This window comes from Anolis sagrei, chromosome 3 (genome assembly GCF_037176765.1).
Source record: "Anolis sagrei isolate rAnoSag1 chromosome 3, rAnoSag1.mat, whole genome shotgun sequence".
Taxonomy (NCBI): domain Eukaryota; kingdom Metazoa; phylum Chordata; class Lepidosauria; order Squamata; family Dactyloidae; genus Anolis; species Anolis sagrei.
Genome location: NC_090023.1, coordinates 189,786,972 through 189,812,485, shown reverse-complemented (window position 1 = coordinate 189,812,485; position 25,514 = coordinate 189,786,972). Strand labels below are relative to the sequence as shown.

Here is a 25,514-nt window from a genome sequence, read left to right as displayed (position 1 = left end):
AGCCAAAAATATTATGATACACAGAAAAATTGGCATCTTACATAAGTAATCCAATTGCACCTTGGTAATAAGGCAGCCTGGTTTCTAAGCACACAAAGTAAGCTCATTTCTGGAGTCACTGGAAACGTCAAGGCACAACCAATTTGCTTTGGGCATTTGAAGCAATTCCAAACTATATTTTTGTGTGTGAAATGAACTTTCTCTTCTTTTCTTTGGTTTTCTTTTCTTGTTGAAGACATGTCATTTCTAAAGTTGGGATTCTGTCCAGTGTTCATGGCTTTATATTTAATTTGCCCCTTTTCACTTCGGAGACATTTGTTTTCCTCTCTTTGTAGTCTGCTTTAGATTCAACCTTAGTGTCATCCGCAAACTTAGTTACTTTATGGCTTCTATAGAATTGGTGGGATGCAGTTACCCTTGGGCACAAAAAACAGTAGAAAGAGCCAGGAAAGATTGTATTGTTGCGTTTAGATTTCTGTGTGAACTTATTCTGCAAAGTTCTCCATCACAGCCATAAAGAAATCAAGGACGTTTGCTTTTCTTTTTAACTAAGTGAAGTGTGTCAAGAGTTGCAGATTGTGTTAATAATCCATTACCTGCACAAGATAAGTTTACAGATTATAGTTGTAAGGTTCCTTGTTCTGATACATAGTTTTAGGGTTAATCCACATTGTAAAAACAATGCAGTTTGACACCACTCTAACTGCCAAGGCTCAATGTAATGAAATCTTGAGATTTGTAGTGAGGTGCCCACATTTTTTGTAGAAAAGGACAAAGATCTTGTAAAATTACAGCTCTCATGATTCCAAAACATTGACTCTTGACCGTTCAAGTGATATCAATGCATATTCTCTATCAGGCATGTAGCCGGAGGCGGGGGGGCTTGTGCCCCCCCTAAATTCTCAGGGTGGTCCGCAAGAAGGCCTTACTGGTACATTATTTAAACTGTTATGTTTATTCATATCATGATCTGATCACCATGCTCAATCTATCCCATATGCATGGAGGTATTGGGGTAATGATACAAAGGTTTGCTAGGGTAGACCCTCTTTCACTCAGACTCAGCCCTCCCCCCGAATCAAACTCAGCCCCTCCCGAAACAAAATCCTGGCTACGGGCCTGTTTCCATAATGGGTTTTCTTCACTGATAAGTTAGTTTTAAATGTGTCGTGGTGTTCACTGCTAGTCTTTTAATGTTCTAATGTTCACTGCTAGTCTTTTAATGTTTATTGTTTTGTTTTATGAGTTTATGAGTTTACTTATTGTTGTATTTGTTATGCTGTTGTTTTATTGATGTGTTCGGCCTTGGCCTCTTGTAAGCCGCACTGAGTCCTTCGGGAGATGTTAGCGGGGTATAAATAAAGGATGATGATGATGATGATGATGATTATTATTATTATTATTATGTGCCCCACCAATCGGATTTGAAAAGGAAGTCCATGTTTCTCTTCTAATCATCAATTAACAATCTAAGCTTGCTAAATGCAAGGTATGTAGGTGAGGAAAATCAAGTACTTGGACGAACAGATGTGTTAGTCTCTCCTAAAAATGTGCTAAACGTATTGCCTAGTTCGGGTTCAAGACAAGACCTTTATCAAGGCCCTAATAAAATGACAAAATCAGCAGTGAGCAAGTGTTGCCAGAATCCCAACAGCTGGAAATTGTCTCATTTGAGTGATTTCAAAAACTCTACCTCATTCCTAATTTCCTCAGTTTGCTTTATTTCTCAAATAATGCAGATCCAGATGCATCAGGGAACACTATATGAAGATAAATTAATGGTAGCTACAAATTATCCAGGGCTTGTCTACACTGGCCCAAAATTCCAAATCAGGAGAGAAGTTACTCCTAGATATCCACAAAATGTCCAGAGTTATCAGATGTTGGTGAATACTTTGGAGTACTTCCATTGTTCCCAGGCTTTGTGGTTCGAGTATCCATATACAGCTCCAATGAATCTGGAGCCAGTCTAAAGTATCAATGCTGTGGACCAGCCTTGAATTTAGGTGAACCCCCAGTATCAGGTGTTTTTGCTATCTAAGGCATTTCCCTGCTCACTTTCCTAATGATTGTACTATGTGTATTAGTTTAACTTTGTTTTTAATGAAGAATATAAAAAAATTTCTGCCTTTATTCTTTATTATTTTATCAAATTAGTTACTGATTTATTGTGTTGGTGTGTGTGCCTTCAAGTTGTTTCTGATTTTGAGCATAATTTGTCCAGAGGGTAGTTGCCTTGCCTTCCTCCAAACCAGTAAAGGTGATGTCAGGTATCATGTTCAGTATTTGACAGTGGTTGGTGGTGGCAGGCCTAGCAGATGGTGATGGAAAGGTTAATGTATGTCTTAGTTCTAAACCGTTGAGTAATCTGTAAGTAAGAGTTCATGAGTGAAAGCAATTAAGGGTGGAGGTATGCAAGAGATGGGATGCAGCTGGGTGCTTCTGTATATAATGAGCTAGCCTTGGGACTGATCTTCGAGGGAAAAGTATTTGTCTTGTTTTTGGTAGTAGATGCTGCTGGCTTTCCCCCAGGTTTGTGGCTTTTCGGTGTCCTGTCCTGTCTCCTGAACCTTTGGAATCCTGGAACCTTGAATCTTTGGACTGGCTTTTGACTACGGTATAGACTCTTGATCCCTGGACTTTGTTTATTGAACTCTTGGCATTTGACCACTGGACTATGGTGTAGCTTTTGCTACCAGTTTTTGTTTATTGTGTGGCTGAGTACTATTTTTATGTTTTATATTTTGGACTACTAAAACAGCCAGGAAGTAAGTGCCGTTTTAATTAAATTGTTTTATACAAACTGGGTTTTTGTTTGGTTCAACTCTGCCTGAATAAGGCAGAGCCCTGGCATAGTGACAGGTGGTCCCAGTGGTGATCAGCACACTGGGTGCAGTGCCTACAGACCTTGGTCTGCACTTAAACACAATTGGCGCTGATAAGATTATCATCTGCCAGCTGCAAAAGGCCACCCTACTGGGATCTGCACGCATTATTCACCGATACATCACACAGTCCTAGACACTTGGGAAGTGTCCAACGTCTGATCCAATACAACAGCCAGTAGAGTGTCTGCTGTGGACTCATCTTGTTGTGTTTCAAATAATAATAATAAATGTATATTAATGTTTGGCTATGAAATAACTAAACAAACAAATAATAAACAAACACTAACACCCTGATTGCCTTCTATGCATTTCAGATCAGTTCAACTATGTGTTTTAAAGGCCCATTTTAAAGTCATAAGACTCTTTTGCACTAAAAGAAGACAGTCTAACTCAAAGTAATAAAATTTGGGGAAAAGAGAGCTTGCGCTGGCCCCCAATTTCCATTGTATGCTTTTTTTAATTTGAGAAATGATTCTATTCTAAACTGACATGCTCACATTGGAAGTGACATTAGCAGCCATACTTTAAGCTCTTAGGTGGTACCAATTAGTAATCTGATTTATAGACACCATCAGGAATCTGGGAAAGGAGAAGATTAGGAGTTTATAATGAAATTTCCTTTGGTAAAAAAATGTATTAAAAGTGGGTGATTTTTTTTTCTGATTTCTTTTGTTAGTGATCAATCCTTGAAAGGTCAGGGATAGTTATAAGCTTATGCCGCTTGCATTATTAATGGCCCCAGGTATATTTCACACTTCTTTCATGCTTGCAATAGAAGGGTTTTGCGACCACTAATTTGTTTCTTGCTGCAAAGCATGACAAAGACATTACAAGTCACCTCTTGCTCCCTGAAAAAAACAGTCCCTCAAACCTACACAATCATTTCAAAACCTTGTTAATGAGCTGATGAAAGAGAACTTCTTCCTAGCCATTTTATCTCTGCTCACCATCCCAATATCTGGATCTAATGAACAAGGCAAAAAACCAAAGACTGGAAAAGTTCCTTTTTTGGACCACGACTCGCACAATCTTTCAGCTCGCATGGGTGTTAGCCTTGTTTACTAGGTAAACGTGGTTCAAAGAAGCAACTTCTCCACATTCTGTAACAGACTCATCCACCTCCCTCCCTCATAGATTGTGGCCCTTGGGAAAGATTCAGTTTCTGCATCGATCACAAAACAGAACCACATTGTTACATAGGAAATTGGGAAAGATGTCAGTCATAACTAAAAGCTCTTCACTCTCATCAAAATCACGTCAGTTCAATTGATTAATATTTTGATCATTGTCGTGGTTGTGTGCCTGCAAGCCTTTTCTGACTTCTGGTAATCTTTTGGTGTATCTATCATAAGGTTTTCTTGGCAAGATTTGTTCCTTTTTGTGAAAGAATGTAATTTGCTCAGTGTCCCTCAGGGGCAGGCATGTAGCTCGGGGGGGGGGGGGGGCTTGAGGGGCTTCAGCCTCCCCCCCCCCTGAAATTCTCATGGTGGTCCACGAGAAGGCCTTACTGGGACATTATTTAAACTGTTATGTTTATTCATATCATGATCTGATCACCATACTCAATATATCCCATATGCATGGGGGTATTGGGGTAACGATACAAAAGGTTTGCTAGGATAGACCCTCTTTCACTCAGACTCAGCCACCCCACCCCCCCCCCCCCCCGAATCAAACTCAGCTCCCCCTGAATCAAAATCCTGGCTTCGGGCCTGCTCAGGGGGTTTCCACATTGCAATGAGATTCAAATCCAGGTCTCCAAGGTCATCGCCCATTGCTTAAACTACTACACTGTAGGGTTGTGCTTTTGGGGTAAACCTTGTCCCATTTTGTGTTCTGGCCTTTGTTGGGGGTGCCAATCTGTTTTTTGGAAGCCTCTGAAATTGAGAGAGGCTCTCCTTCCCGGCATGTGCTTCCATTCTTCTTACCTGGCACCTGTTGTTTCTACTCTAGAGTAAGAGACGCTCGGCTGTAGGCACTGGCAAGTGTGCATGCTTTCTGGGCCTGCCGCCATGCCACGCCAGACACGCACTCTCCTTGGAAAGAGAGTGCGTGTGTGGTGGGGAGTGCAGGCAGGACTAGAAAGCACATGCGCCTGGAAGTGCCTACAGCTGAACACCTCTTACTCTAGAGGGTAAGAGATGTGTGTGTGGTTCTGAGAGTGCGTGTGTGGCAGGATATGCATGCAGACCCGGAGCGCACCTGCAGCTGAGCCCCGACCTGCCATCCCACCATACACACCCTCTCTTTCCAATGCAAAGGAGCAACTTTGCCTTCACACAAAAGCAGGCTTTCGTGTTGAGGAGATTTGTGTGTGTGTGTGTGTGGGGGGGGGGGAGGGCTCTCCATTTCATGTTCCCAAAGAAATGGAAGACATGAAAAATACGTTAGAAACTGTAGGGACAGATTCTGTGCACAACTCTACTACGAAGTGCTTGCTCATTTTGATAATGTAATAGGATAACTAGAAAGATAAACCACTTTATTTCATTTTTATGTGGTTTTGATAGGATATTACTTGTGCAATTCATTAGCTTTACAAAAGACTGACTCCTGTTAGAGATGAAAATGGCTAGAAATGGCTTATTAGTATTGACCAGCATAGCTGTGTGCATTTTCTGAATAAGTCATGGAGAGTATAGTTGTGAATGCTGTAATAATTATAATTGCCTTTCATCTGGAATTTGTCACTGCATCACTGTTTGCAGATCTGCAGTGGATATACTGCCCAAGACCCACTGTATTTAGACGACGTAGTTCTTCTTTTCCAGTCTTGGAACAAAAGCAGCAAAAATCAACTTTGAGGAAATTCATAACCATTAGCAATGCACACTTTCTTCAATTTCCACCTGTGTCTAAGATCGCTGGAGAACTGAAGTTTCCATAATAAACCATTGATTGAATCACAGGTTTTCGCAGGCGCTGGGTGGGTTGGCCAATACTTCAGAGCTTCATCTGTTAATAAAAGGCCGTTTCCTGTCTCATTAGAGGCTATCACCCTTTGAGACCAATTGACTCCAACCTATCACTTCATGAAGTAAATCCAAGAATATAGTGACTCCTACCATGCCGATTTAATATCCTGTTTCCTTCAGCATTTCCCTCCAGGGGCTTGTAAATTCAGTTCCCATTTCAAGCTGCTTCATACAGTTCTGGCCACTAGATTAGTTTTCATTTAGCACCATTTTCTTCATCTAGATTTTTTTTTCTGCAGCTGGAATGATGGAGCTCATGATATATAGAATGCTGTACTTTACTCCTTGGTTGCTTACTGCTTTGGCTTTTATTCTGCAGATGAACCATCATAGATACACTGGCTTCATTCATAGGAGCTGTGATGGTGCAATGGGTTAAACCTTTGTATTGGCTGAACTGCTGACCTGAAGATCAGCAGTTTGAATCTGCAAGATGGGGTGTGCTCCCATTTGTCAACTCCAGCTTCCCATGCGGGGACATAAGAGAAGCTTTCCACAGGAGATTCCATCTGAACATTAGGAAGAACTAATATTCAGATGGAATCCTAATGTTCCATCTGAACATTAGGAAGGAGATTCCATCTGAACATTAGGAAGAACTTCATGACTGTGAGAGCCATTCACCACAGAATATGGTGGAGGCTCCTTCTTTGGAAGCTTTTAAACAGGGGCTGGATGGCCATCTGTCAGGGGTGCTTTGAATGCAATTTTCCTGCTTCTTGGCAGGGGGTTGGACTGGATAGCCCATGAGGTCTCTTCCAACTCTATGATTCTATGATTCTAGGATGGTAAACATCCAGGTGTCCCCTGGGCAACATCCTTGCAGATGGCCAATGCTATCGCACCAGAAGTGACTTGTAGTTTCTCAAGTCACTTCTGACAAAAAAAATGTATAAAATTACACATAACCCTTATCTTCAGATGGGATATCCATGGTTTCCTTTACCCATGTTCAAAAGAAAAATCCCCCCAGATGTGTTTTGAGCATCTCTATGTCCTCCAATTCAATTGTATAGTATGCTTCCAATCCAAGTATAGTCAAAGCACAGGGTTTGTTATTACCCATAGAAGGTCTTAGAATGTATGCTCCATGGATACTGGGGTCATCTTGTACAGTCACAATCATGAAAATGGGGAAATTCATTTTTCAGCATTCCTGCGGAAAAGATGTGTGGGCTTAATCAATTTGTGAACCACTAGTTTGAAGGCAGTGAAAAGTCTTCAAACTAGTGGTTTGAAGGGGATATGGGAGGGCAGTGGGGACAATTGCATTTGGGAATTGGCCCAACTTTCCACTCTGTCCCCAAGTTGAGGGAAAGCCTGAATTCTAATACAAAATTTGGATTTTCTCTAGCATTTGGTAACATGGGACAATGCTGCATTATGGTGGCCATTCCCAGTGTTACTGTGGTTCAGCCATTGAGGGAAGCAATACTAGACAAGGCTCCTATTCAAGTAGTAAAAAGATTTCCTTGTATAGGCTTTTCCTCCCTGCCATATTTTGCTTTGATTGCTTTTATGAGTCACAATTGGAAGGTGTTCTTGGGCTTAATGTATGTCACATTGCTGAGACCTAGGGCAGTTCCACACAGCCCTTTAACCCGGGAACAATTGGGTTTGTTAAATGCAATTGCACCCAGGTTAAAGTCTACACATGCCCAAAAAGTGTGTGCTTTTCTGGGGGGGGGGGGGGAGTATCCACATTCTCTCCTGGAACCTTCCGGGAGGACAGGGAGACACTCACCCTCCAAACAACCATTGAAAATGGGGAAAAGTAAAATAACTTATCTGGCTGCCAATAAACTGTTGCCAGGGCTTTCCTGACACATAGAAATGATGCACCAGGAGAAAGGGGGGCAGGAGCAATTTTCCTCCTCCCCACCTTTTCCTGGTGCATCATTTCTATGTGCCAGGAGAGCTCCAGCAGCAGTTTAATGGCAGCCAGGTAAGTTATTTTACTTTCTCCCTCATTTTTACAGGGTTTTTACGGGGATAATGCCCTTTTGGGTATTCCGGACCGATTCAGCCCAGAAAACATGAGAGAGCTGTGTGGATGGCCCCCTCAGAAATCCCAGAATTTCCAAGGGGGTAGTCCAGACAGCCGCCATACTGGATTTGACCCAGATCTTTCAGGAAGACCCGAGTCTTTCCAATGTCAAATTAATTTGGCACAAAGAAGGGTTTTCCCTGCTTTTAAGGGGCTGACTGGATGTGTCTTAGGCTCCTTCCACACAGCTATATGCAATCCACATTGAACTGGATTATATGGCAGTGTGGACTCAGATATTCCAGTTCAAAACAGATATTGTGGATTGTGCCTTGATATTCTGAGTCATATGGCTGTATGGGCCTTTATAAGGAAACCCACTAATGGGAGGGAAAATGAAACACACATTGTTCTTAATATCTAGCTCAGCCTTTCTCAACTTTCTCCTCCTGGAGAAATCCTTGAAAACATTTTCAGGTCTCAAGAAACCCCGAAGAAACTTGTAGATAAACCCCGATCTAGTGTATCTCTTGGAGACAAGCCCTACAAAGCTGTATGAAGCAGGTTGTTTTTTAAAAAAAATGATTACAGAGCAAGAGAGGGCAATACTATTTTTTGTGTGCAGACAGAATCAAAATCCCTTTATTAAAACCCGTTGACTGATTGCAGCTCAGGAGGGAAAAGGCAGTTGCAATGACACCAAATATTGTCATTGTCAGGATGCAGTTTTATTATTCCCCGGAAAACATTAGCCAAAATTGCAGTTGCTTCTTTTGCAGGCATCAGCTCTCACTCTATTCATGGACACATTTGACAAGCAAGTCTTTGAGCTTCTTTTCCTACCTGGCCATTCTCTGTCGTGCTGCCAGGTCAGGCCAGCCCTATCCCCAGCAGCAGACCTACTAGAAAGAAAGATGCTTTTCACTCTTTTTTGCTCACGGCACACTGAGAAGCAGGAGGAAAGAATCGATTCCCCTTCGATGATCCTTTCCAATACAGGGACTGCTCCTCTTCTTGGATCTGGGAAGGCAGGAAAGGATTCCTGTTGCAAGCTGTTGCTGTTTTCCTCCTTCCTCTAGAAGAGATGCAGATACAGAGGCCATTCCTGCTTCTGTATTGTTATCTGTCATGGAGGAATCACAGGGAGAAATCCCACTTGTTTTTTTAAATCTTGCTAGTTTGGAGGCAGTGACAGCCATGAGAAGAATGCCAAAGGAGGAGACCAAATTGCTTTTCAGAGCTTGGCTTATTTAGGCTCGGCCCCACCGCAAGTGCCAAGCATTTTTGTCTACAGAACTTTTCTTTTGCTAGTTTTTATTTTCGAGCAGAAAAGTATCAGGAGTATTCCCCATTCCAAAAAAAAAAAAAAAAAAAAGGAAAGACAGGAAATTCCATTTTAGGAATAAACATAGTTGCTTTGATGTGCTAATACCTTTTCATCTGCTCCACTCTTCTGTGGCAAAAGGCAAAGCAATGAGCAAACCGGACATGGATGGACTGAGGAGGGAAGCTGAAAATGATTCTTGGCTTTTCAACCCTTCTTCCAGCTCCGCACCTTTCGACCCGTTCTTACAACCCTTGGACATCATCGAACCCTGGAATTTCCACCTGATTTCTGCCTTGATGTTTGTAGTGACTTTGCTTTCTTTGTCTGAAAACTTCACTGTCATCCTTGTGACTATCAAATTCAAACAGCTGAGGCAGCCTCTCAACTATGTCATAGTGAATCTCTCTGTGGCTGATTTTCTCGTGTCTTTGATTGGAGGCACAATTAGTTTTTCGACAAATCTGAAGGGTTATTTTTACATGGGTCACTGGGCATGTGTCTTGGAAGGATTCGCAGTCACTTTCTTTGGTAAGCGGACAAGTTTCTGTTTTGGTAACTCTTCAAATGAGTGGCCCATGGAAATAATTTTATCGGGGGGGGGGGGGGGGGGAGAATATCTTGATAAAACAGCATTCACTGTTATGGAGGTTAACATAGCAAGGATTTAATTGTGGCTTTCAACCATGGAGGCAAATCAGTGCCTTTTTTTGGAGTGGGGATGGGGGCTTGTTATTTGAAATTAATCTATAAGATAAGGAAAATCCATATGAAGAGAGAAAATTAAATGTGCTTTTGGGGGTAAACCTTTTACAATCTGAAGTGATAATGCTGAAGTATGACTCCTTTGAAAAATAGCAGTATTGTAACTCAGGGCTATTACCCAATTAAAGTGTTCGTAGGTGATTAACTGTAGTTCTACATCTGGTTAATTGGTCAATTACTCTGCTTCTAAGGTCACCCCATGGGGTCTCCTTTCACAACCCTCTCAATCCAAGTTATCTTCATATTAACTAAGTACTCGGTTACTTTCACTTTTTTGAACAGAAGCAGTTTAATTCTAAATTAAACTTAACATTATGTTGTTCCACTTGTCTACTGTTCATATAGCTAGCTATTCAAGTGCAATTACATGAGAATGAAATGAAACATGATGCTTCTGTATTTTGCATGGAGTTACACATTTTAATTTAGTTTTCTTCTTAAAACAAACATGTAAAGCAGTGTTTCTCAATGTGGAGGTTGAGACCCCTGGGGGGTTGCAAGGGGGTGTCAGAGGGGTCTCCAAAGACCATCAGAAAACACAGTATTTTGTGTTGGTCTTGGGGGTTCTGTGTGAGAAGTTTGGCCCAATTCTGTCATTGGTGGGGTTTGATTGTAGGTGAACTATAAACTCCCAAATTTCAAGGTCTATTTTCCCCAAACTCCACCAGTGTTCACATTTGGGCATATTGAGTATTCATGCCAAGTTTGGTCCAGATCCATCATTGTTTGAGTCCACAGTGTTCTCTGGATATAGCTGAACTAAAACTCCAAAACTCAAGGTCAATGCCCACCAAACTCTTCCAGTATTTTCTGTTGGTCATGGGAGTTCTGTGTGCCAAGTTTGGTTCAATTCCATCATTGGTGGAGTTCAGAATGCTCCTTGATTGTAGGTGAACTATAAATCCCAGCAACTACAACTCCCAAATGACAGAATCAACCCCCTCCCAACCCCACCTGTGTTCAAATTTGGGCGCATCAGGTATTTGTGCCATTGTGTATATCAGATATTTACATTACAGTTCATAACAGTAGCAAAATTACAGTTATGAAGTAGCAACGAAAATAATTTTATGGTTGTAGGTTACCACAACATGAGGAACTGTATTAAGGAGTCATGGCATTAGGAAGCTTGAGAAACACTGGTGTAAAGCTTATAGATGCCAACTTACTCCAAGCTATGTATTGAATTTCACAACCACTTGGAGACATGAACTGAAGACTTCTTATCTTGAGTCTGAGATAACTTCTTGATAACATTACACCGTCTTTTAGTGGAAATGTAGCAGTTGTCCCATCCTCACTTGTGTGTCCAACTTGCCTTTGAAATGGGTATTGTATCAAATGGGTTAAAGGAGTTTATACTTTTCTCTAGGGAGAATCTCTCAGCATTGTCTTTTTCAAGCATCCCTGGAGAAACTGCCATTTTTAGCTGGCTGTTTCAGAAGCAATAACTCTGAGCTGCCAAAGTTTGAGTTCAGCAATATCCTCAGCAAGCAGTAAATGGCCAATGTGAAAAAGGTCTTTCTGAGCTTTCCGCATTTCAGTGCTGTCTAGATCTGCTAGATGACTCCTCCTATCACCCCAGGCAGCATTTTTCTTGGCTATGCTGGCAAGGGGTAATGGAAGTTGTAGTCCAACAGACTGGGGAGGACAATGCCAGAGTCTGAAAGTTGGTTATCTTTTTGCTGAAATAATTCCTGATTCAGGCTGGGCAACTCTGCTAACTAGGTGCCCAACTGATCCATCTCTACTTCTTGTAACATTATAGTGGCAACAGAAGTGAAAAGCATATGACATGGGTTTAATTGTTATTTTTTCTCTTTAACTCAGCATTCCTTCTTGAAACTTTGGAAACAATTTCTCCATATCTGATACTAACACATGATGTTCCTATGGGATATTACAAAATTATGCCACTAACTGAATTCTTGAATCAGTCTAGTTTTCCTCTACCATCCTAGCAAGTTTTTGGTTATATTCTTTTATGCAGAAGGAATTAAAGCACTATCACAAACTTCATTTTTTTCAAGCTAAATACTAAGAATGTATGGGAGTATGTTCTTTTAAGTTGCCTTATGGTAACCTTATGAATTTCATAAGGTTTTCATAGGCCAGGAATTGAGGCTGGATTTCTGCTCTGAAATATTGCCCCAAAACATCTGATATTCTTCAATAGTTTCTCATCCAAGGATTGGCCCTGCTTAGCTTGATGGGATTTGGTCAGTTGGGGTTTGTTGCCTTCATGGTATTTATACTAAGAATACCCTTCTTCCATTTTTCATCAGGACATAGCTCACTCACAAAGAAAGTATAACCATTTTCCAAAAGGAGTAGCATTCCTGACTAGGCTTGGGACCGAATCAGTTTGAACTAAAATGACTTGTAATATTTGATGGTCCTTTTCATATGATCTCTGAAAACAGAACAGGGAGGGGGGAGCAGAAAAGTCTGGCAAAACGGATCAAGAAAGCCAGATTTTATCTGCTCCAGGAGAGGAAAAAGTTAAGTGTGCAATATACATGAGACAGGGGCTTCTGTCGGGCTCCTGGAGAAGATGGGATTATTGAAACATCTTTTTCTCCCTCCCCGGCATTCATTTCTTTTTGGAAAGTTTCTTAGGCTTCTCTTCCAGAGAGGGTCCTGCTGGGAACTTGTTTTCCCAGCAACACTTGCATGGGGTGGGCATTGAAAAATCTCTTGAGTTCCTCCTGGAGTGAAGTTTTTCTCTCTTTGTTTCTCAGCCAATAAGAAGCCTGGTAGTGTCTATGCTCTGACTGGCTGAGAATGGACACAACTGGCAACTACAATTCCCAGAACCCCCTCTTGCAGTTTGTCTTATTTTAAAAAATGTTATGGTTAAAACTTAAAATAATTCTAAAAAATCAGTAAATTGGTGAATTGTTTTGAAACTTGGCAGGCCTGCAGTTGTAAATGGGGTCTAAAACTGAGGTAGGTTTCATGCAGATAAATGGCTGAGGATTGAGGCTTTAAAGTTTCCCATTGTAGCCATTGGGCGGAATCTTTGCTGAATGAAAAAGGTAACACCCCTCCTGTTTTGAGTAACTTTTTGGTAAACAGAATGAGGGGCTAGCTGACAATGGACCCTGAAACAGCATGCATTTTGACTGAATTGAACAGGGGCGGCTCAACCCATTATGCAAAGTAAGCATTTGTGGTATAGTTGATTTTGCCCAGGGGCACTCTTGAGGCATCTACGTGAATGCCGCAGTCGTGCTCGCACAGCAGTGGTTAGCCGAACTTTTCACCGTGGCCTTGCTCCCAACTGAGAAGAAGCAGCAGCGCAAAGAGGGGAGCTGCCATGTCACTGCCTCCTCCTCCGGGGGCCTAACCTCCTGAGGCAAAGGCGAGGCGGAGGAGGTGGCGGGGAAGGAGGAGGCTGGTTAGGCCCTTGGAGGAGGTAGCGGCAACATGGCGGCTCTCCTCTTTGTGCTGCTGCTGCTGGTGCTACTTCTTCCTCCTCCTTCACCTCCTCTCCTCCTCACCACTGCCGCCAGGGCCTTCCTCGCCATCCTCAGCGCACCTCCCTTTGCTCCTGCTGCTTCTCTCCCTCTCCGGCTCCTGCTTGGAAAGGAGAAGGCAGCGATGGCGGGGAAAGGAGGGGAATATATTCCCCTTCCTTCCTTGCTATCGTTGCCTTTTCCCTCCCAAGCAGGTCCAAAATACCTGGAGGGTTAAAATTTGTCCATGCCCCCCCCCTCTCTATATATATCAGTGATTGGTTGGGGGGGGGGGGCACGCCAAAATACTGTTTGCTTACCATTGAATATTACCTAGGACTGCCTCTGGAATTGAAATCTCCATACTCCACACTGTAATTCACCTTAGAAAAATGCCCCCAAATTATCTTAATTTCAGTGGGAAAGTTTAACACGACATACTTAACACTTCCTTTATTCAAATTTATGGAATTTAACACTGTACCATTTTCACAGTGAAATACTTATTTAACTGGGGAAAATTCTATTAAAAAGAAAATTCTAATGGAACTTTTCCTTAGAGACTCCTTATGCCCTCAAGTCAAATGTAGATGTGGAGGAAACCACATTGTTGGTGTCTTTATTTTTTGCACCCATCCACATCTGCTGCCTTATTTGCATGTGATCTCTTCAGTTTGGGAAAATTACTTTTTAAAAAATTACAACCCTACAGAACCTACCAGTCAACATGGCCACTGCCCATGTTGGCTGGAGTATCATGAAAGTTGTAGTCTAAAATGTCACTTTTCCAAGCCATGAGACCAAGTGAATGTTGAGTGAATTGCACAGAAGTAATGAATATACCAAGCCTTAAATTAGCTGCTAGAACCTGTCCTTCACAGGCGAAAGTTAGCCTATAGTACAGGAATGGGCAAACTTCAGCCCTCCAGGTGTTTTGGACTGGCTGTTAGGAATTGTGGGAGTTGAAGTCCAAAACACATAGGGGACCAAAGTTTGCTCATGCTTGCTGTAACATCATCGAATCTCTCATCTTTGCTATTAATTCCAAAGAGAGCCAACTAGCTGCAGAGCTGTCTATTCAGTAGCACCATCTCACTTTTTAAATAAGGAGCAAGCCTTTCTGACACTGGCTAACATTACTCACTTAGGTGATCCCTCGTAGCTCAAGGATGATGGTCTTCCAGATGTGGTGCCCTGGTGGTGAGTCCATAGGTGGCTATGGAGCCCTATTCTTGATCTGCATGTTCTCCCTTGGTGAGGACATCAATTTCCAGATGGAAGGCGGTCCCGATCAGGATTGGCTTGATGCGTTTTCCTCTTGGCATGTTTCTCCCTTTTGCCTTCCATTCGTGTCTTTTCAAATTCTGCAGCACTGCTGGTCACAGCTGACCTCCAGTTAGAATGCTCAAGGGCCAAGACTCCCCAGTTCTTGGTGTCTATGCCACAGTTTTTAAGGTTGGCTTTAAGCCCATCTTTAAATCTCTTTTTCTGTCCACCAACATTTCATTTCTGATTAACATATCCCTGATACATTTATTCAACAATGAAGGAGACTTCCAGCTACATCTGAAAGTAGGATATACACAAAAGATACAGAGGTACGCACTATGAAGGACAGTACGCAATATGCTCAAAACCAGAAAATGGTCAACAATCAATTATACAATGCATAGTCTAGGATCATCAATACGATTTTTCAAGATAAAATTCCATGTATCCATATCCTTTCTGTTTGGTTTTTAGTGGTATATTACAGCTCGTATGTATCGGTTTGTGCCATTAGCATTTCTATTTATGGTGGAGTCTCCTCTGGTTTTCAAACAGAGGCTGGATGGCCATCTGTTGGCAGTACTTTCATTGTACATTCCTACATAACAAAGGTTGGACATAATGGGTGTTGTGGTCTCTTTGAACATTATGATTCTATCTACTTTACACATGGGTTTGTCCTACCTCTTTATTCTGATATAACAGCAACTTTGAGAGTGTATTGATGTGGTAGCAGGAAGTTAATGTATACACCATCGGTTATGCAATGCAATACCAATTTGAACTGGCCATCAAAATGTACAGCAAAAAATTATTTTGGAAAGAAGCAGCTGATATAGTCACAGAAGAAGCCAGGTGATTTTCGAAAAATCATTCAAGCTCATTTCCAATTAAGCAGCTAATTGTGTAAGTGCATATCATCCCATCAAAGCAAATGGATGAAAGGAGCAGAAGCTAACTTGTCTGATCAATGCACTCTTAGTATCCTGGAAATAGTTCAGTGTTAATATTGATCAAAAACTGAATGAGATACCTTAAAGGCACCAGATTTCGTCTGATCTTAGAAACTAAGCAGCTTCAGGCCTGGTTAGTACTTGGATGGGAAACTAGCAATGAATACCAGTTGTCAGATATATTTCAGAGGAAGGAATTGGAAAAGCTACCTCTGAGTATTTCTTCTCTAATAAAACCATATGAAATTATTAATTGAGTTATCATAAGTCGACAGATGGCTTAGGGTGCATCCAGGCATGTAGCCGGGGGGGGGGGGGGGGGCTTGAGGGGCTTCAGCCCCCCCTCCCCCGAAATTCTCATGGTGGTTCGCGAAAAGGCCTTACTGGTGCATTATTTAAACTGTTATGTTTATTCATATCATGATCTGATCACCATAATCAATATATCCCATATGCATGGGGGTATTGGGGTAATGATACAAAAGGTTTGCTATGCTAGACCCTCTTTCACTCAGACTCAGCCCCCCCGAAACTCAGCCCCCCCGAGCCCCCCCCTGAATTTTTTTAGCCCCCCCCCCCCCGAAACGAAATCCTGGCTATGGGCCTGGGTGCATCTACACAGCAGAGTTAATGCATTTTGTCACCACTTTAACTACAATGGCTTGGTGCTTTGTAATCCTGGAAGCTGTGTTTTGGCAAGACACCCACATAGAAGCCTTAAGACAATGTAAAAAATTACAACTACCAGGCATTGAGTTGTGGCAGTGGTATCAAACTGCATTAATTCTACAGTGTAGATTCACCCTTAGACTCATAGAACCATACATAAATAGAGGTAAAGACTTCCTGTCTTTTCCAATCTCCGGTATCTGTAGGGTGTGTGTGTGTCACTCCATCTTCCATGCTGAGGAGCTTTGTTGTCTTTAGATGCACTCCCAATCGAATTGCTGGCATGTCCACCTGAGAACCTTTTATTACCTCTCCGCCAAAGTGGTACCTATTTATCTACTCAAATTACTGTTTTTGAACTGCTCGATGAGCAGAAGCTGGGCTAATGGTTAGGAGCTCAACCCAATCTAGGCTCAAACTGTCGACATTTCAATCGGCAAGATTTTCTTCAGCTAGGGGTTTTACCTGCTGTGCTAAAGCCTGGCCTCTCTGCTTTCTTTAAAATTTATCCATTTGATTTGCCATCGCACAGTAAAGACTTGTTTTTTACACAGTTCCTTCCCCATTTTCTTTTCTTTCTTTTTTTTTAACTTCTTTCTTTCTCAGGAGTTCAACAGACACCCCGGAAAAACAACAACATATATAGAGGGGTTATTCTTGAGTTCTTGGGTGGAGACGGGATGAAGCTTTAGCTCTCTTAAATCTCTCGCTGCTATCCTTTTGATAGGCAAAAGCAGCACAGCAGGAGTTTCAGGCAAGAGTTCAAAAGGACTTTTATGACTACAGGAAGAGGGAGATGAAAGCTTGCAAGATTACAGAGAGGCAAAGCGCGGAATTTGAATGTTTGCAATTTCTCCTGAATGTTTTGAATGTCTTGTTTGCTATACATTCTCAGTCCCAAAATCGTAATGGCAGCAGAAAGGAATCGATTCTTGGCTCCTCCCTCCATGATGATGTCATCGTTTTATTTACAAATGGGCAAGGGGGAATTCCCATCATATGTCAAATTGGGTGTTTTTACAAGTCTCTACGCAGGGAATTGAGGAATACGTCACTTGCCTATTGACTCAGGAATTGTGGCAAAAACACACACCTTAGAACCAGCCTCCCATTTGACGCATGTATCATGTGAAGGGCACCATTGTGGCAGTTTCTTAAGTGTGTAGAAACACTTATTTAATCGTGTGTGATGAAGTCACTAGTGGCTACCAAAGTAGCCATGAGAAACTCCAAATGATTGGCCCACTTTGCCCACGCCTGTTCTAGACAAAGCCATACATCATATTCACTTCACTATGTATGATGAGCTTGTGCCTTTTCAGAGGTTGCTGGACTACAGCTTATATCAGTTCTAGTCTATATAGGCAACTATCAGATATGCTATAAGTTTTAGCTCAGCAATATCTCAAGGTCCATGAATCCACATTCTTGTCATGATACCACATTTATTTATTTTTCATTTCTACTAATAGTATTTATTCTTCATTGCAGGAATAGTTGCCCTCTGGTCACTTGCCCTACTTGCATTTGAGCGCTATGTTGTGATTTGCCGCCCCTTGGGAAACATGCGTCTCAATGGGAAACATGCCGCATTGGGAATAGCCTTTGTGTGGATTTTCTCCTTTATCTGGACTGTCCCTCCTATCATGGGTTGGAGCAGCTATACCACCAGCAAAATTGGGACAACCTGTGAACCCAACTGGTAAGGCAACTGGGAAATGTGATGTTTGTCTGATCCTGCTAACCAGTCAGAACCTAAAAGCCTTCTGTGGTTTTTATAGGTATTCTGGAGACTACAATGATCACACATTCATAATTACATTCTTCACGACCTGTTTCATACTACCCTTATTGGTGATTTTGGTATCCTATGGAAAATTGATGCGGAAACTTAGAAAGGTAGGTGCAAACATTTACAAGAGATAAATGAATGACAGTGAATCTTTAGCTAGTAATCCTTTATTGTAATGTGTCAACTTTAAGAGGAACCGTGTCTCCAAAAATTATATGCTTGCAGCCTTTGCTTAGTTTATTATAGATCTCAAGGGCAGTATTATATTGAATATGATCTGAAAATATATTAGTTAATCTCTACCAATGTAGACACATTGAATTAACTGTTGGAGGATGTAAATCAAGATGTAAAATGCTCAGGGAAGTACAAATGTTTTAAAATATCACTAAAATTAATCCATGTAATGTGCTTCATTCGCTCATCCATTGTCTTCCTTCTGACATCTGAAAGTTTCTGGGCAAATCTGTATACTTTGTCCTGTATAAAATCAAATGATACTTCTCTGTGGTAGTGATCTCATAGGGAGCAATATTAAAGTAATATTAACGTACGAATGTTAAACAACACATGTATCAGGGAGCCTTCCACAAATTTATGGATATATGTCACGATTGACTGAAATCTGGTGAAGATAATAGAGTGCCTTTTCACCAAGGATCCTTCTACAATGCCAGATTATCTGCTTTGAACTGGATTATATGGCAGTGCAGGCTCATATAATCCATTTCAAAGCAGGTAATGTGGATTATCTGGATTATATGGCAGTGCAGAAGGGGCCCTAGTTTTTTCCTTCCTTCCTTCCTTCCTTCCTTCCTTCCTTCCTTCCTTCCTTCCTTCCCTTCCCTTCCCTTCCCTTCCCTTCCCTTCCCTTCCCTTCCTCCCCCTCCCTCCCTCCCTCCCTCTCTTTCTTTCTTTCTTTCCTTTTTTTGTTTTGAATATCACATACTACTAAATTTACCATTCTAATTGTTTTTAAATTTCTTTCCAGTTCCTTCTATTTTATTTTATTTTTGAGATCTCTCTTTCACACACAACTAGTTAATTAAAATATTTAATTCAGCTTTTCATTTCAGATTGAAATATCAAGACAGATAATGTCAACCTTTAAAAAAAAAACAATGCTAGCATTCTGCTACTTCCTTACATATAAAATCCAGATTATCCGCATATATACTGGGATATATGACAATGTAGACTAATATAATCCATTTAATTCTGCCTCTAGTACCAAATTTACTGTAAAAGAAGTAATAATACACTTGTAATGCCCATGGGCACATCTATCTGTATCTATGGGGCTATATACATTGACCATAAATGCAGTTTCAAACTGGTATTGGAGAAAGTGATTTCACTGTGCAGATGATTACATAGGAATTCTTGGAACCAGTTTGAGGCCCAGATGGTGATTACACAAACCACAGAGCACTGGTACACATTAAGGGCTTTCTTTTGCTTGCTTTCGTGGGAGTTTATTGTCTGTCCACTGCAGTTGAAAGTTAGCTTAGAACTGCATCAGATGGTCAGTGTAGATGGGACCTCCATCTCCAACTTATTTATTGAAAAAGCAAGGACTTCATCCCATGGGATAAGTAAAACCTTTGAGATTGTTGGTTTTCCCTTAAACTTCACCACTCCCCATTTTGAAATTAAATGGAAGATTTTCCTACCCCTTCACACCTAATCTTCATCTCTGGTTTCTTAAGATTTATCCGTTTGATTTGTCATCACACAGGGACATATGTTTCCTCCGACTGTCTCCTCCTCCATTTTCTTTGGATAGAAAAAAAATCCTATGTGTTTTGTCTTGTGCAAAGTATAAGGCCTATTTCATTTACGCATAGATATATCTCCATTAAAAAGTGAAATCTATTTATTTTACATTTGAGAAGAGATCTATTCCTTTTCCTTCCTCCTCGGTCCCAAAATGGTAATGGCGGAAGAAAGGAAATGATACTGCCCATCTTGACTCCTCCCTCCATGACAATGCCATTGTTTTATTTACAAATGGCGATTCCCATCACATGTTAAATTGGGATTTTTTTTACATGCCTCTATGTAGGAAATTGAAAAAGAAGTTGACTGCTAATTTACTTAGTGTGGGAAAAACCCACACTTTAGAAACAGCGATATATCAGAAACCTATAGTTCAGTGGTTCTCAACCTTCCTAATGCCACGACCCCTTAATACAGGTCCTCATGTTGTGGTGACCCCCAACCAAAACGTTATTTTCATTGTTACTTCATAACTGCAATTTTGCTACTGTTATGAATTGTAATATAAATATCCGATATGCAGGATGTATTTTCAGTCCCTGGACCAAATTTGGGACAAATACCTGATACGCCCAAAATTTGAATACTGGTGGGGTTGGCTTGGGGGTGATTGATTCTGAATTCCATCAGTGATGGAATGGAACCAAACATGGCACACAGAATTCCCATGACCAAGAGAAAATACTGGGAAGGTCTGGTGGACATTGACCTTGAGTTTTTAGAGTTGTAGTTCACCTACATCCAGAGAGCACTGTGGACTCAAGCAATGATGGATCTGGATCAAACTTGGCACAAATACTCAATACGCCCAAATGTGAACACTGGTAGAGTTTGGAGAAAATAGACCTTGCCATTTGGGAGTTGAATTACATATTTTCATTAACTAGTTGTAGTTGTTGGGATTTATAGTTCATCCACAATGAAATAGTATTCTCAACCCCACCAACGATAGAATTGGACCAAACTTTCCACACAGAACCCCCATGACCAACAGAAAATACTAAGTTATCTGATGGTCTTTGGCGACCCCTCTGACACCCCCTCACGACCCCCACAGGGGACCCGACCCCCAGGTTGAGAAACACTGCTATAGTTGAAGCTTGCGTCATGTGATGGGTTCTGTGGGTTGCCGATTTCCATATGTCTAGAAACACTGATTTTATCGTGTGTGAGGTCATAAGTAAAATAGTATCTACTAAGTAATCACTGAGAAATGAATCTGCTCCCACATCCTTAAGTTTTGACTGATTTGTGTAAAGTTATTATGATTATTATATTAAAAATCAACCTAATAACCGAAAGGAATCTGAGCATTTCATATGTAAAGTTTGGTAGTTTTATCTAGTGACAATAATAATATGCTACACTCTCAGTTCACCTCTCTATGCCTTCTTGAATTTCTTGCTTACATTTTGATTTTGATTACATTTTTTTGCAGCCAAAAAATTATCCACATTACTTTGCACATCTGGATCAAAATTGTCTCTTAATTTAATGTATGAGAGAAATTCTTACCATGCCAATTCTCTTAACAACACAAGCCAACAAGTATTTTTCATCAGATGTAATTTTAGATAATTCTTACAGAGTTTTTCACATTGAATTCAGATCTGTGTTTATTTTTTAGCTATCACGGTTAATTTTTGCGAAGAGGCTAATGAAATAGTTAATGTATTTACGCACTAATTATTCGATTAGTCTCATTGCAAAAACTACATGTGATAGAGAAAAAAATAAACACTGATCTGAATTCAGTAGGAAAAAAACTTTGTAAGAATGACCTAAAATGACATCTGATGAAAAATGTTTGTTGGATTGTGGTTAATTAGATTCTATTGATATCAGTGTGTAAATGCATTAATTATTCAAATAGCCTCATCACAAAAACTACACGTGATAGAGGAAAAAAAAAACAGATGTGAATTCAGAGCAAAAAATTCTATAAGAATGACCGAAAATTATATCTGATGAAAATACTTGGTGGCTTGTGTTACATGAATATGATGAGAAATGTGTAGTTTACAGCAGTCCACTGTAATGTACCATTCATCATATTTTTTAAAAGTTGACATGATTGGAAAAAAATTAAAATCAGCATTAAAAATTGATTTAAACTGCTACTTGCATTTCTGATTATTACAAAAAGTTTGATTTTGTTGGCTTGTGTAATTTGTGCCCCCTTTCTCTCTTTCAAGGTTTCAGATACCCAAGGCAGATTAGGTACTACAAGAAAGCCTGAAAGACAAGTTACTAGAATGGTTGTCATTATGATCCTTGCATTTTTAATCTGCTGGTCTCCATATGCAGCCTTTTCAATTTTGGTCACTACCTGCCCTTCGATTGAACTGGATCCACGTCTTGCTGCAATCCCAGCTTTCTTTTCAAAAACAGCTACTGTTTATAACCCAGTTATCTATGTCTTTATGAATAATCAGGTACTGTATACCTCCTGCTTCGGTATTTGAATAGAATTGCTTTGATATCACAGGCATGATTTCTGTTTTGATTCTGCCTTTATGTTTTAAATTAATTGTTTTTTATCTATGTAGTCGGAATGAAAAGCTTGGAAATGGGAATGAGTAGAGGAATTTAAGCACTGGTGACACATCTTCAAATATACAGAGCTAGTTAGTAACCAACAATTGTATACTGCAATTTCCAAAGTATACACTAGGCTTGGGTGATAAAAAAAAAAAAGTTTCTAAACTCGTTTCATATATAGGGGGCACTGGTGTTTCGATTTTGAAATGATTTCTCAAATTTTCTTGAAAAAAGATCGGAAATAGCAGAAATCTGAATTGCTTCATTTGCTTCGCTAATGGAAGGTGCCCCTCCCTCCAGAAGCATTAACTTTGACAAAGTCAGAAAGTCTAAACAGTTTTAAAATCTCACAGTTTTTTCTGAACAAAAATGTGTTGTTGGTTTGAAAAGCATTTTCAATATGACAAAACCCTGGGTGGTGGTGAACGGCGATGGATTGCAGAGCCACCGATGGAAAGAGGGGCGTTGCCTTCAGGAAGAGCTGTTCTTAGCCATGCCCACCTCATCCCTCTTTGCATTGGCGGCTTCCCTTCAGGCAGAGCTGTTCTTACTAACATCCACCTCGTCCCTCTTTGCATCGGCAGCTTCCCTTCAGGCAGAGCTATTCGTACCCATGCCCACCTCGTCCCTCTTTGCATCGGCAGCTTCCCTTCAAGCAGAGCTGTTCTTACCAATGCCCACTTCGTCCCTCTTTGCATCGGCGTCTTTGCACGCCCGGCGATGCAAAGGGGGATGAGGTAGGCGTGGGTAAGAACAGCTCTTCCTGAAGGCCACTGGGGGCATGGCCTTCAGGAAGAGCTGTTCTTACCCGCACCCACCTCGTCCCTCTTTGCATCGGCGGCTTCCCTTCAGGCAGAGCTATTCTTACCCACGCCCATCTCATTCCTCTTTGCATCGGCGGCTTTGCACGCCCAGCGATGCAAAGAGGGATGAGGTGGGCGTGGCTAAGAACAGCTCTTCCTGAAGGCCACTCCCCCAGTGGCCTTCAGGAAGCCTGAGTATCTGTGCTAAATTTGGTCCAGATCCATCATCTGGATGTAGGTGAACTACAACTCCAAAACTCAAGGTCAATGCCCACCAAACCCTTTCAATATTTTCTGTTGGTCATGGGAGTTCTGTGTGCCAAGTTTTGTTCAATTCCTTCATTGGTGGAGTTCAGAATGCTCTTTGATTGTAGGTAAACTAGAAATCTCAGCAACTACACTCACAAATGACAAAATCAATCCCCCCGCCCAACCCCATCAGTATTCAAATTTGGGCGTTTCAGGTATTTGTGCCAAATTTGGTCCAGTGAATGAAAATACAGTCTACTTTATATTTACATTATAATTATATTTATATTTACATTATAATTAATAACAGTAGAAAAATTAGTTATGAAGTAGCAACAAAAATAATGTTATGGTTGGGGGTCACCATAACATGAGGAACTGTATTAAGGGGTCCCAGCATTAGGAAGATTGAGAAACACTGACCTAGATGGATGTTGTTCGACTCCAATTTCCATGAGTTAGCCATGCCCAATGGTTGAAGGTTCTAGGAGTTGTAGTTCAAAAGCACCTGATGGGCAAAAGGTCCTAAGGCTTGATTTAGGAAGAATGCAACCCTATTCAGGACAGATGGAACACCAGTATCTTGAACTAAGGCCCACTAGCAATATCTTCGGGGACTTTTTAACTGTCAAAAAACCCTTTAAAAATAGATAATAAAGTGTATTGATGAAACTCTAGTTAACTGAAATTTCAGTTGTAGTTATGGAGGTTTTGTTGAGGAAGGAATGTTAATACTCTACAAAGTATTGATGAAATTCAAATCATAATCAATTGTGATTTCATTTCTAGTTCCGGAAGTGTCTGGTCCAGTTGTTCCGATGCAGCAACCAAGAGATTGTAGATGCCAATGTGAATCCAATTTCAGAGAAGGACACACTAGCCCACACCAAACACTGTGGGGAGATGTCCACAGTAGCTGCCCATGTCATTGTCTTCAATCCAAGAAATGAGGATGAACATGGCAGCTGTCAGTCCTTTGCTCAGCTGGCAATTTCCGAGAATAAAGTCTATCCAGTGTGAATGCATCCTTGAAGACGATGAGTCAGAAGAACATTAATATTCTGATTTTACCATTCTTTTGCACAAAATGGCAATCAACAAGAATGCCAAGACTCAAATCAAAAAGCATCATGCTCGCTGGTGTTATCACATGCTTTATCCAAATTTATCTGGTGTTTTTCCAAAGAGTGAACTTCTAATGTGCATATTTAATCATTTGTTTAGCATAGAAATTGAGGTCATTGAGGAAACTTGGAAAAATGCATAGAAAGACCTCTGGCCAGGATCCACAGCACAGAAAGGCCTGTGTTTGAGATCCACTTAAACATTTGTATTTGTTTGACACTTTTTATGCTATTTTTGATTGAAATTGAGCTAGGTAGAACAAAGTGCAACATGAGGGCTGATTTTGTAAAGCAAAAAATGGCCAAATGGCATCAACTCAGCTAGAGCTTCCGAAATATTTTAAAGCAGATTATATGAGAGTGTGCGGTATGAAAGTTAATAATATATTGTATGTGTAAGGTATGCATGCTGTATTATTTGTGTTCTGCTTTTCTTGTATGGATATTACAACTGCTTCCATTTTCTCCTCAGACTAATTCTGTGAAGTATGTGGAGATCTTCATGACTGAATGAGGATGTGAAATAATCTTAGACTTTCGCCTTGCATGCTATGCATGAGCACAGAGCAAAAAGGCCTTTTCCCAACTTTGCCACTGCTTTGCTTCTTGCATGCCCGTCTTTCCTTGTGTAGGATAGGGAAGAGAAGAAAAAAAAGTCTGCAGTATGAGGCCTCTTCCAACTGCCCCATTGTGTAATAGGAGCAGAGCATCTGTGAGTTTTCATCCAGCTGTGAATAGACCCAACCCTGTTAATATACACAGTGAGGCAAATGACTCTGGCAGCAGACATAGATTATCAAGGTGTGCAGGGGTGGCTGAAGCAATAGGCAAGATACGCATTTGCATATAGTGCAAATCTCCAAGGGGCGCTCTTCTACCTTTTATTTTTCAGTAATTGGTTTGGGGGTGTGTGTGTGCCAAAATACTGTTTGCTTACA

At 40.9% G+C, this 25,514-nt stretch overlaps 1 protein-coding gene across 1 annotated transcript; it reads left to right on the top strand.

Moving 5' to 3' along the window:
- The first annotated feature begins 9,240 nt into the window (after positions 1-9,240).
- LOC132771070 (opsin-VA-like) lies at positions 9,241-25,450 on the top strand. Its single transcript, XM_060768681.2, has 5 exons — positions 9,241-9,705; positions 17,780-17,990; positions 18,070-18,187; positions 22,055-22,294; positions 24,242-25,450. Exons 1-5 carry the CDS (start codon positions 9,324-9,326, stop codon positions 24,470-24,472), a joined length of 1,182 nt encoding a protein of 393 aa, XP_060624664.2. The 5' UTR covers positions 9,241-9,323; the 3' UTR covers positions 24,473-25,450.
- The last annotated feature ends 64 nt before the right edge of the window (positions 25,451-25,514 follow it).